A 13206-nucleotide genomic window follows, 5' to 3' on the forward strand; every position below is an offset into this window, starting at 1 on the left:
ACACAAGCCCTGTGCATCCAAACATGCCTTAGCCTTTTGAGGTATACTGAAATATTTTTTTTAAGGGAGAGTAAATGGTAGGCAATGACAGAGAGGAAAGATCCCCTCTTTGAAGGACTGGGGTCAAAGAGACAGCAATGGTAAAAGAACTCTGTGTGAAGGGAGGAATAACAGGTATTGTTCCCTCAGGTTCCCAGCAAGGTAATACCAAGCTCAATCTGAGGCATGGCACATGCATTCAAGAAGTCACTGCAAAAATGCCTGCACTGTTCCCATAAACCCTCTCACACACCAAGCCCACAGAAGTCACTGTGTGTCTCCTCTCCAGGCTGTTCCCTGACTCCAAACAGTTTGCAAATATGAAAAAATGGGGTTACTCTGGAACCCCATTAAGTTAGTGCAGGGACCAGGTTCCACCCTCCCTGACCACACCCCTAAGACTAATGAAAACCAGTTTCAACCACTTGCAGGCAGCTCAGCCACCTGAAAGCAGGCGCTGCCTACATACAAAATCAGACAATATTACTCCTTGTGAACAGGGGTGAGAAGAACTTAACAAACTTACCCAATTTGAAAAGGAAAAAAAAAGTTATTTACCTCAATTATTGCCTTATGTTATAGCTACAAGTCCAAATGCCATCTCCTCTTTCTGTTGTCCCTGCATACCTACCACCTTTCTCAGAGTTCACTCATACTTTGTTCAGGACAAAGAATAATCCTGAAACGATTTTATTAATAAAGGAAGAGGCTATACAGGGTATCTGGGAATTACCCTTTCAGATATTATTGAAAATAGTTTGGACAAGTATTTCAGTAGAAAAAACTAGACACAGATGATCTGGTCCTGCAATGGAAGAACGTCTTGATAGCTGTTTGGTCCGTTGGATTTCCATCCTTTCTTCCTCCTGAAAATCTCTGAGTGGTTTGAATTTAAAATAAAGCTTATTATTAAAACACCATTCTTTTAAATACATGGCAACAAAGTATACAGAGGAAAACACAAAATAGTCTCCTCTACGTTGCCCTATTTTGACAGCAAAAATGTTCCTTAGAGAAATCTCTCTTTCATTCCATGATAGCTGACATGATAGATTTGTTAGGAAACATGAATATGCCAAACTTGAGATAAAAGATCTTGTCAAAAAAAGTAACAGCATATTTTGTTTCCTTGAGGTTTTTTGTTTGTTTTCAGAGGGAAGGGATTTAGCTACACAAGCAAAATGCTTCAGAGCCAATTACATGACATGGTAAGACTAACCAGTATCAAACACTATCCAAAGTGCATTTGTTTGTTTGAATTAGCTTTACAGAGTATTAAGCTAGAGACAGAAAGAAATGAGGGGAAGGAAGGTGGGAAAGTCAAAGACAAAAAGAGAGAAATGGGAAGGAGAGAGAGAAGAAGATGGGGACAAGAAGATAGATTCTATAGAGGCACTTGGATATGATCAGCTCTTCAGCATGACGGGAAGTCAAGCCAGTCCTGAAGAGCCCAGCCAAACCCATGACTTAAAGTTTAGCAATGTCTAGTATCCAAAAATGGGCAATACATTTTACATCCACAGATTCATTACTCAACAAGGCTCCATTTTTAACAGTGGTATTTGGTGCATAAGACTCTCACAGAGCAGGGCTGTAGATCCCTGCAATTTGGCTCACAACTTCAGAGGCATGAGAAGCTAAATTTTGCCTGGAAATGTACTGAAAGAGTGAAAATATGCATTGCCTATGGGAAATATCACTTAACCACAAGGCAGACAGACTTTACTCTAGTTGCAGTTTCCAGATTTTGCTGCAATCTGTAGCATTTTGCAGAATCCAAACTCGAGGTGACAAAAGTATCATAAAAGTGTTGAAAAAGTGACAAAAAGGAAAGGGCTATAACACTCACACCTACTACTATCTGTATTTGCAAAAAAAAAACAGCAAGAAACTCAAGATCACAAGGCTGGGAACTTGAATAATAAACAACTGGGACATGTCCTCACTTGGGGAAACTAACAACACAACTATTTCTTCAGGTTTGGGTAAAGTCTTTGATGTTTGGGGCATGAAAATCACCATATTTACAGTTTATTTCTCTCTCTAAACAAATGCTATATATATTTTAGCTATATATAGATACACATTGCTGAAACTAGATGATCTTTAAGGTCTCTTCCAATCCAAACCATTCTGTAATTCTATGTTCTATTTGTATGCATAAAAAATTATACAAAAATATACCCAAGTGTGGAAAAAAAATTAAAAACTCGTGTAAAATGAAACTATAAAACTAGTTCTGACAGCTGGAGGCTAAAGCATGTCTGAATATGCTCAAAGACAGTGAAAGTAACAATTTTTGAAAGCAAAACACTGGCATATACTGTATAAAGTAGACAGTCCTATTAAGTACAGCTTGCTAAAGGAAGTTACACTGCAAACTCTAGTGCAGGCATGAACCTAAAGCTCACAGCTTTAAGAGAAATATTAGTATTAACAGAAGAATTTTAAGAGCATTAAGAGAAGTATGGGTAAGCCATGAGTTACAACAACATATAGAAGAGCCAAGTCATGTTATCCAGTAATTTAAACTCATTTGCAATGAACTAATTCATACAATTATTGAATCATTCAGCTTTCAACACAGTAGGTCAATACTGATGCATTCAACCTTGAATAACTATGATTATTTCACTAAAAGTACTTTTCTCCCAAATAGAAGAAAACAACCACAGTGTACCAGTAACCACTTGAATAAATCTTTTTAGTCATTACTCTTTTAAATAATTTTGGGAAGAGTACTGTTTTTTACCCGATGTTGAAAGGCACATCCAGTAAATATAATTATTGTTATTCATTATACAGTGCTAGAAAGTTATTTATTAGTACTTCAAAGTTTCTCTCTGTTTCACTAAGATTCTTAAGCATTTCTTACATTAATCCTTACATTTGTTATACTGCAGGCCAAAGAAAAATTATGCTTTATTTATGGTTCCTACGACTGTTAGGAGGAACAGCAGCACCAAAACAGAGATTAAACAATTCCTAATACAAAAATGTATGAATTACTTCTGTTTCTTGTAACCAGAACACTATGGTTTTTATTTACGAGTTACTTAAGTTTAGCATTCCCTTGGACAGTCAGGAATACTGTTTCCAAGATCCCATGCCTCTTCTGGCTTTTATTTCAATATTCTGAGTGGGATTTCAAAAGAAATAGAGCTGAATGCCAAATCAGAAGTGGCTTCCAGTGAAGCTGGCTGCTTACCAGCAGCTTTGTGACAGTCCTCTGTAAAGTAAAATCTGTGTGATTTGCATCTCTGTCTCTGGTCCTTTCTTATATACATCTCTTGATGGCTAGAACTAATTCTAGGTGCCATCCTTCCAGCCTTGTCTCCAAATTCTTCCTCTGAACACAGATTTTTCTGAGACTATCCACGCTGAATTCTCTTCCCACATAACTGTTGACTATTAGTTTTAGATTGGTCACAGACAAATGTGAGATGAAATAATAATAATGAAATTACCAACAAGTGTGCTCATTGTCACCTTTTAAACACAGATTTGTATTTCTTCATGGGACAACTATCTTTGCATCAGTTTGTAAATGACCTGGCAGTGTATGCTATCTAGTGTTAATATTATTTACATAGCAATAATGAAGAAATTACACAGTGCATACTATCAAGCTTTGCATCACTTATATTTCTTTAAAACCATAAATGAATTACGGAAATCATGTTATCTTTATCTCTCTCACCATAAAAATGTTTTCAATTTGTATGTCACTTTATCTTTAATGACACTAATTATTTTCCTTACATGTCCCAATGACATAACTTTATTACATTAAATAGAAAAAAAAGTGTGAATTTAAAAAAATCAAATAATCCATGATCTGTACCTTGGCCAAAAGGATAACTGTGTCTATATACAATGTCACTGAATATTTTTCTTGGATTTTGCAATTAGATATAAAATTTAATGAGTTATTTCTGAAAAATTTGAGCCAACAGATCTCTCTGGTAAGGAAGGCAACATGTGCCTCTAACCCCAGGGTGAAGTGAAGCCATTTGACGCAATGATTCAGAATTTACCAGTCAACTTGACAGAGTCACAAACTCTACCTGGCAACAAAATTAGCTGAAATAAAGATATGGTCATTCTGGTTGGCAAGGACCAAAGCTGTACTCCTCTATAAACCAAAGAAAATTTTACTTTGTCTGTGGTAAAATGTTCACAACGGCTCTACTGAGGAGAACAGACAACACAGAATAAGAAACCTTTAAGAGTGTACTGCATTAATAGATCTCATTTCCCCAACCACTAACAAAGCAGTCTTACTCTCCAATGTGTGATTTCCACCAAGGAAAGTAAAATTAGAACAGTTTCCTCTGGGTGCAAAAAAACCTAGCAGCAAGAAGAAGCAATAACACACTCAAGAGTGGCAGCTGTAACTGGAGAGCAAAGGCTGTGCTGTGAGCAACAACCTCATAAGCATCACGTCTCTAACCTACTAAGGTTCAAATAATCGAAGTCAGACAGAAAAAAGTCAGCTTTAAGACCTAAAAACATAGCAGCTGACTCATTTTTGATCTTTGCTTGTACGTCAGACTGTGATTAGGATAAAGTCTACTTTCTGTTTTGCATTTTGTGAGGAAGTAATGAGGAACATCAGGGAAGATACCTTGGGAGGCCACACAGGTCTGCTCAGTGAGAACTGCTCATAACTGAGATTTTCAGCTTTAGGGAAAGGAAAGCAACAGTCAGCCAGATAAAGATCTGACTTTTTCAGCCTGCCTTACTGTACTTTAGAAGACAGTGCCCAACTGGGTGGCAGCCTTTGAGAAACAAAGCAAATGCTACTGCTGCTACTTCACATCTGCGGCTGCTCTTCTGTCTCCTCTGTTTTTTTCTGTCTTTGGCAGTTTTCTCCAGGACTTAGTCACAGCAAAAACTCAATCACTTTTAAAGGCTTCCTATTCATACTTTGTCCATCATCTTGACTTCTTTTTAGACTGACTATGATGAAAATGACCTTATAAATTACTATTTTCTACCAGCCAGTCAGATGCTCTGCTACTGAAATCAGGGGCACTTCAATTCACTTGGTCCTCCTGCTTCTTTATATACATGCCCACAAAGCCCTGTGAGATCATATTCTTAATTTATTATTCTCCTTCATCTAATCAAGAGCTCCCTTCAGTATTTCATATTCCAATGAATTTGAAAGGTGACCAAGACTCACAACACAAAATGACTAATCTAAAAAGGACCTTACAGAACCAATTCAGCAGCTGAGTGCAATGACAACAAAGCAATTTGATAAACACCTATGCTCCCACTTGGACAGATCCAAACACTGCATTGATCAGTCACCACACACTACCTAAGGAAAACATTTAACACTATACCACAAGCAGTACTGCCCACAAGAAGCATTCATGTCTCATATTGTAAAATCATCAAAGTTTTCAATTTACAACTTTGCAGGTGCTTACTATTCAATTTTACATATTTAGTATAACGTAGGATGAGATTCATCTTCTCAGCTCTGGTGACCTACGGTGCAGACAACTACAGCTGATCCAATTCTCTTAAATCCCCTTTGAATCAATGGGAAGAAACAGGCACTGCTGGCACACCCTTAATTTAAAACACTTTATGGTCACCTTCACAATACATGAATTGTGCTGTTGCCTTCACTAATTATTCTGACTAGATTTATTACCAATGTCTATACTGACTATAAAGGAGACCGAGTATGAATAATTCCAGTGGAGACATACTTACTTTTCTGAATAAAATTAATTTCAACAGAAGTATGTTTGAAATGGTTATCTGTATAATTGTTGATAATTAAAAACAAGCTTGCTTTCTGTTGCTCAAAGTGAATGATCTAGACAATGACATTCTAATAAATTATTCAGATGAAGTAGTGTATCATACACTTTAAGTTATTAAACCAGAACAGAATTATTTTGTAATGCAGAAGAAAGGGAATATAGTTGGGTGGTTTTCTTTTGTATTAAAATCAGATGCCAAAACTTAAAAAACCTACTTTTAGAACAGTAGCTTAGGCAAGTATTATGCCTTCATGATTTTTCTTCCAAATGAGCTTTAAAATTGGAAAACACCAAGCAAATGTAGTAATTCAAAGAATTACCATGATGACCAAAAAAAAAGGAGGAAAGAAAGAACTCCTCCAGTTGTTTTCTGAACCACCTACTTGAAAACATCCATACACTCAATACAAATTTCCTTACACTGGGATCCTGTACTTTTGGTTAATAACCCCACATTTTTCCCATTTGCCCTTATTAGACAAAGAGCTGCTATGAACCTCATTATTTTTCTTTTGCTCACATTTAGATTAGAAGTACTGTTAGGAAAGCAATTTTAAAAGGAACACTAGACTTACTGTCAAAGCATTGAATAGATGTTCAAAAATTTAATAAAGAAAAAATATGAATTTTAGCACCTTTCTGAAGATTTCAGCATGAATCATTTAGGTCTATTTGCATCTCAAAGTTTAAATATTTACAGAACTTCTGTCTGTCAAAACAGTGAAGTAGCCTCTTTTTGATTTCCATCTCCAGAAAAAAACAATATCAAAAATTCAGAGCAGCTTCAACCTTATCAGAAAACAAGCAACTACAGCACTTCTCTAAAGCCAGATGACCCGCAAAGAACAGGGTTTTCATCAATACTTTTCCTTAACATCTATTTTTGCAGCATAAAAATCCTCTAATAACCTCTAAACTTCGGGGAAATCTTGTTCTGAAAAACAGTCTACACACATGTCCCTCAAAACTATCCAAAAACTAATTTTCACCATGACTGCAAATGGATGAAAAGCCAACAAAACCTGGCATGGGAAGAGACATTCCTGAATGTGCTGTGACGAATGCAGCATTCCCTTTGGGGTCAACAAGTTTTCTGGCAAATTCACCCTCCATAACATGCTGGAAATATCAACATACTTTTTTTGGACTGCATTACAATTGCTTGGTCCAGTCCTTATTGAAATCTCTTTAACAGGCAGAACAGAAGGGGACCGTAGCTGAAATTGCAAGAGATGCATAGCCTAGAGGAAATCACTATTTTGATGTTCTGTCATTCTTCTGAAGAAATATATTTCCCAAATTATAGTAATGAAACAAGAAATATTGCCTATGAACAAATCCGAGGCACATTTACCAACATTTCTCTCTGACTGGCTTAGCTATGCCTTCATTGCCAGAGTTGCTTGACCACTATTACTGAATGGCAGACATCAAGAATGTTAAGAGAAGTAGGTTTGAGTTTGATTTTTTTTTTCTGTAGTTCCAGCAGTCACCTCAACTTCCAGAATCTCTGTAACAAGAAAGTCTTGTTTTTCTTGTTCTAGGAAAAAATCAGCTTTGTAAACCTGTCCTGTCTCCCCAGAGTTCCATGTTTCTGTCATCTCCTCCTCCCCCCTCTTCAGGCCAGGACCAGCAGCAACTGCTATAACAATCCACTTTTGGCTTGAATACCCACAAAGTGCTCAGATATAGCACTACGAAACACACAATGAGGAAAATCTGTCACTGATCCAAAAAGCTTCCCAGCAAAGCTGCAAAACTGAAAGTCACACCACATATATTGCAAAATGACAGTTTATCTAAAGGGTTTTTTTTCCTTTCAACGTCAAGCAAGTCCTCATGATTTCCAGTCTCTCCATCTCAAGCAGCCTCTGGAAAGTCTGTTCTCTTGTCATAGCTCAGGAGTGCTTCACCAACAGCCAGACTCCAGTGAGTAACTTTCCACATTGATAGCAATTCTTTCAAACTAAGCAGTCAGATGGTCTAAAACATCCATTAGGCAAAAAAGAAAAACAAGAAGCCTGAGGGCATTGGATGTGCTTGATCATCTGAAGACTGCCTTTTCTAAGGAAAACATGTTTCCAGTGCGCTTTGTCTGTAATATTTTTATACACATTTAGGGAGTGAAATTTATACTACCTCCTTAAATATGAATCTTCTGTCAAGACCTTAATTCATAGGGAAGCAGGATAAATGTTTGTAGTGGGATGAGACCAGTGTGGATGTTGTATAAAGCTCTCAAAATTCCTAGGTGGGTGCTTCATGAACTGCTCCAGTGTGGGTTCCTCCACAGGGCACAGTCCTTCAGAAACACACAGCAGCGGTGCGGGTCCCCACAGGGTCACAGGTCCTGCCAGAAATCCTGCATCTCTGTGGGCTGCTCCTGCCAGGAGCCTGATCCAGCATGGGCTCTCCATGGGCTGCAGGTTCCTTCAGGCCACATCCACCTGTTCTGCTGTGGGGTCCTCCAGGAGCTGTGGGTGCATCTCTGCTCTCTGTAGATGTCCAGGGGCTGTGGGAGGCCATCCAGCCCCAGCACAGCGTGCACCACGGGCTGCAGGGGAATCTGCTCCAGTGCCTGGAGCACCTCCTGCCCCTCCTTCTCTGGCCTGGGCTCTCTGCAGGGCTGTTTCCCTCATTTTTTTCACTCCTCTCTCACAGAAGCTGTGCAGCATTTTTCATCCTTTCCTAAGTATGCAGAGGTACCACCAGCATCACCACAGTCTCAGCTTTGGCCAGTGGTGGGGCAGGTTTGGAGCTGGCAGACACCAGCTGTGCCTGGTGTGGGGCACACTGATCTCTTCTCAGAGATGCCATCCTATAATAAAGCCTCAGTTCTGGCCTTATTATCTCGGGAGTGCAGTCCCCAGGGGGTTCGGGGGCTCGAATGCCAGGCTTAGCTCAGGCCAACGCCTCGGGGCTACCCTCTAGCAAGCATGGTGGTTGTCAGCTCTTACAGTGATTGCAAGCTCTTAGGATTTCAGCTCTTGCTTGCTAGGCAGGGGTGCTCCTGGGCTGAGGCTGTAGCAGACGGCGAGAGAGGAGAAGGAGAGGCACTTGGGGGTTCTGCAGCGATGGTTTTATTGAGGGGATCTGCGAAGGGTCCCGGGTCCGTTCTTCTTGTCCCGAATGGGCTAAAATATGCCTCTTTTATAGGTTTCAGGGGGATCCAGATTTGACCAATAGTAAGGGTTAAAGTAACACAGCCTATAGGGTTACAGGGATAAGCTTTGGGGCGGGGGGTCAGGGAGACGGGAACTACAGTGGCTGTCTCAGCATTCCTGTTATTCAATTCTCCATGGGGCTTTACCTATGTCCACAGAGTTTACTACACCATCCCTGCAGCCCCCTGCTACCAAAACCTTGCCCCATGAACCCAGTACAATGCCCTTCTGCCAACTCCTCCTGACAGGCGCCACAGCTGGGGGCTGAGGGTTATCCTGTGCCAGCCTTAGGCTCTTCTCTGCTGATGAGCTTACTGGCCTGAGATCAAGTCTTCGAAAATTCTTGTTTGAGCTAATTAGCTGTGGTCAGCAATCTTTTGTTTTTAAACATTAAATGCTATGTTAAAACAAACTGGTATGTCAGGTAAACATTATTCAGGGCTGCAGACCAAGTTATACATTAATGGAATATTGACTATGTTTTGGTTTTTATTTCAACATTCCTAGTATACTAAAGTTTCCTATGATACTCATTAAAATGATCAAGAAACAATCCTAGCATTTTAAACAAAATCTTGCTGGATCTTGTGAAAAGAAATTAACAGCAAATTTTCAAATTTTTACATCTTGATCCTGTTTCTGGGCTGTAAATATTGGATGAAAAGTGCAGCAGCCAGATGACTCAGACACTTGCTGCATAATAACTGAGAAGCTCGAAATCATTGAGAAATTTTTGTTGGCTTAAGCTTCTGCCAGTAGACTTCATGCTGGATTAAATCAAATTTGTGCAGGTTGGCAGTTTTGCTTTGTGACCTTTCACCTCTTCCCCAGTTTCTTGGTTCTTTCCTTCTGAGATGACTGCAGTAGGATGTCCCCAAGTCCCTTTCACTGCAAACTTGGTGCTTTCACTGTGCTTTTGGCCAGTCCCACCACCCTCAGCACTGCCAGATAGGATATTTCTAAACATCCCAAAATATCTCTCTCAATGCATTCTGTAATGCAAAAGGTGTACCAACAACTGCATCACACTACTCTATCTTGAGAAAATCTCACACAGTAAACTGTAAACACATCAGTTCATATCCACCCCCCAATAATACTATTGCCTATAATGAAAAACTGGATTATATGGTGTGCATGCAAGTAAATGCTACAGCTTGTAGTTAGTGGTGCTACAGATTCCCCAATATTTAAAATGGTTTATGAAGACATAAACATAAATTATACTACTATAGACATCTCATAATTGTAAATTTCTCTCAAAATAGAAAGAGATTAAAATTAATTTATATTTAGGTGCTGAACTTTATCAGTAAATCAAAGCACTCCTTTTAAAAATCAGTTCATTTAACCCCTGCCATATCCAGGACTTTCTGCATCAAAAAGAAGCAACTTAACTCCAGAGCACTTGTGCCCTTTCTGCTATCAACTTAGCAAACAGACACACTCTAAGGCTTATATTTATTCACTTTTACTACTTTATTTAGATAAAAAGGCCACATTTATGTGGAGCACATCTTAAAGAGAAGCCCTTAGAAAGATATCAGAAAACTTAATAGTAAAAACACTTCAGTAAATTATTCCTCAAAAGTGCTACAATTCTAACAGTCTGGGTTTTCAGAGCCAGACTCCAGCAGATAAAGGAACCTACCTTATGTTTAGGGACAAAAAATGTATTACAAACCCTTGATTCAAACAAGGCAAAAGAATTATTCTTTTGATCATTTAGTTTGCAATGTGTGAAAAAAAGAAGTTCTCCTGTGAGACTTAGATGTTGAAGGTCCTATGTAGCTAGCAGCAAAACAACATTTCTAAATGACTTTTAAAAATAAAATACAAAGCAGTTATTTGAGATTCCATCATAATGATGCAATATGATTTAACTAATGCGCTGCTCAGAAGTCAGTAATTATGACTATTTCTTTTCATATGTGCAATTTCATGTGTCCTTGTTGTCTCAATGAGGCTATAATTTCTTAAGAGCTATTTTCTTGAGAGAAATCTGAAAATCTCAGAGGAAAAAATCATATGGAAAGTGTAAGTAAAAACTGGACACTATTCTAAATTCATTTTAGTTAACTCTTTTCTATAATTCAAGAATAAGGAATGGGGGGAAAAATAAACAAAAAAGTGTCAGTGATAAAATGAAAATAAATTTAAAACAGAAATACAGAATACATAGGGAAGAAGAGAAAAATATTTAGCCAAAATTGAGGTAAATTAGAAATTATAGAATAAAAATCTGGTTAGATGAATCTAAAACACTGAGGAAAAATTATGGTGAAAGGCCAGAAAGCTAGTAAATTACAGCATATGAGGTACAAAACAAGCCTTAAGAATACTACAGGTCCATTTAGACATAAACACAAAAATGAAAAGAATATTACCAATAACACAGTTCAGTATTTCTTTCTGTTCTGTTTCCTAATATGAAGAGAGGATCTTTATGAAATTCTCTCTAATAGTGCTTACTGAAGAAGAGGTTTAGGAATGTCTGCCTGGTACTACCTTCACAAAATACTAGATGAGAATAGCTTGTGTCTGCAATGTCTGGACATGGGTAAAATGTTAATCCTTAATTGATCTTAGACCACTGACAAAAATACAAAAGAATGGAAATAGCTAATATTAGGGATTGTTGTCCATGTTGACTGCAGCACAATAAACGTACTTATTATCAAGATATTAATGTTCACTGTTATTATCCAACTCAAAAAATAAAAGCTGCCTGAATAATGCAAGAATAAATATATATTGTACCATCTAGAAGTAGTTACAATCAGGGTAATATCCATAAAGCTTTGCAAACAGATTCTTTAAAGACAGGAAAACACATCAAGAATGGCAGAACAGCCACTATTTTCAAAGAATGATAATATAGGAGTCATAAGGAAACAAAGTAAAACTGCCCAAGACTAATTTTACAAGAAAGGAACAGATACTGAAACAAAATTAAAGACTGTTTATCAGCCTGTGATTACAGACTAATTTGCATGTTTTCTATTACTACTCGAACTTGTTACAAATTCTGTCTGTGCAACACACACATGCACATATATGTGTACACCTATGCACACACACACCCAGTGTTTATAACCTGGCTAACACTCTTGCATTTTCAGGTCAGTTTTTCACAGCCAAGCCAAATTTCAAATGCTGCTTACCCCAGGATACGATTCATCCCATGCCTAGCAGCATAATGGAGCGGAGTATTGTGCTGGTACGTTTCTCCATAAGAAGTATTTGGGTCAAGAGTTTCTTTGAGTTGAGGGTTGCTCTCATAGATTTGGCAGGCCAAGTTTTCATCTCCATTTATAAGAGCTTTGCGGAATTTGGTGGTTGTATTTCCCATGTTGCTGTCCTAGCTATCAATGGCACTTCCTTTCCCCTTCATCCACTTGTTGTATGGTTCTGTAACATGCTTCACAGCCTAAAAAAGACGAAAAACATTCCAGTTATTCTGTAAAATACTTTTTCCCAGAAAAGAAAAAAATGCAGAGCACTGTAAATAGGCAGGTGAAGAAGTAGTACATAGGGCCTATGTACTTCTCTTCATGAATGGCTGAAATCTTTCTAGGTAAATGCACACCAATTCCCAATCCTTCACAGATCATGTCCCTGATAAATTGTGGATCTCTCTCCCTCTGCAAATATCTTCACTACTTACACTCTTGAAACCTATGGAAAAGAAATGGCTAATATTGACCTGTATTAGAAGACTGGCATGAACATTGAATTTCCATGAATGAGAAATGAATTAAATATTAGATGTTCAAAAACAGCATAGATCTAAAGCAAAATTCTTACACAAGGAAGAAAAATTCTTCAAAAATATGCAATAAAGCAGACCTTAGCTTAATTTTTAATTAAAGAAAATCATATTAAAATATGCTTAAAGCACCTGAGTTTGTATAGGTGAGTGTACACAGCACCCTTCTGTGCCAGTAAGATGAATCCCCATGAACACAGGAATTACCATGGCCCCATCTTAACAGCTCTGCTAAATAGACTCTCTTAAACACCTAGCTCCTTACACTTAGATCTACAATGACGGGTCCACACAACATCTGGCATTTATACTGGCACAAACCAACTGCACCTTACAGTACTTTGAAGTACTTTCCAGCTGCTGTGCTCCCCAGCCTCTCACATTTACCTGATGGAGGCACCCAGCAGATTAAGCTGCAAAAAGACAGGGCAGACAGAGCATCTCTGCT

The 13206-nt window shown here is 38.2% G+C and overlaps 1 protein-coding gene across 3 annotated transcripts in view; it reads right to left on the minus strand.

The window, feature by feature from the left end:
* The window catches only part of ANKIB1 (ankyrin repeat and IBR domain containing 1), a 56432-nt gene extending 44012 nt beyond the window's left edge, over positions 1-12420 (minus strand). For all 3 annotated transcript variants that reach the window (XM_031066740.1, XM_031066741.1, XM_031066739.1), the window contains exon 1: positions 12154-12420. In XM_031066740.1, the coding sequence (XP_030922600.1) occupies positions 12154-12341 (188 nt within the window). In that variant the 5' untranslated portion in view covers positions 12342-12420. The remainder of the gene's footprint in view (positions 1-12153) is intronic.
* Between the last annotated feature and the right edge of the window lie 786 nt (positions 12421-13206).

Source organism: Geospiza fortis, unplaced genomic scaffold, assembly GCF_000277835.1.
Source record: "Geospiza fortis unplaced genomic scaffold, GeoFor_1.0 scaffold138, whole genome shotgun sequence".
In the NCBI taxonomy this organism is placed as follows: Eukaryota; Metazoa; Chordata; class Aves; order Passeriformes; family Thraupidae; genus Geospiza; species Geospiza fortis.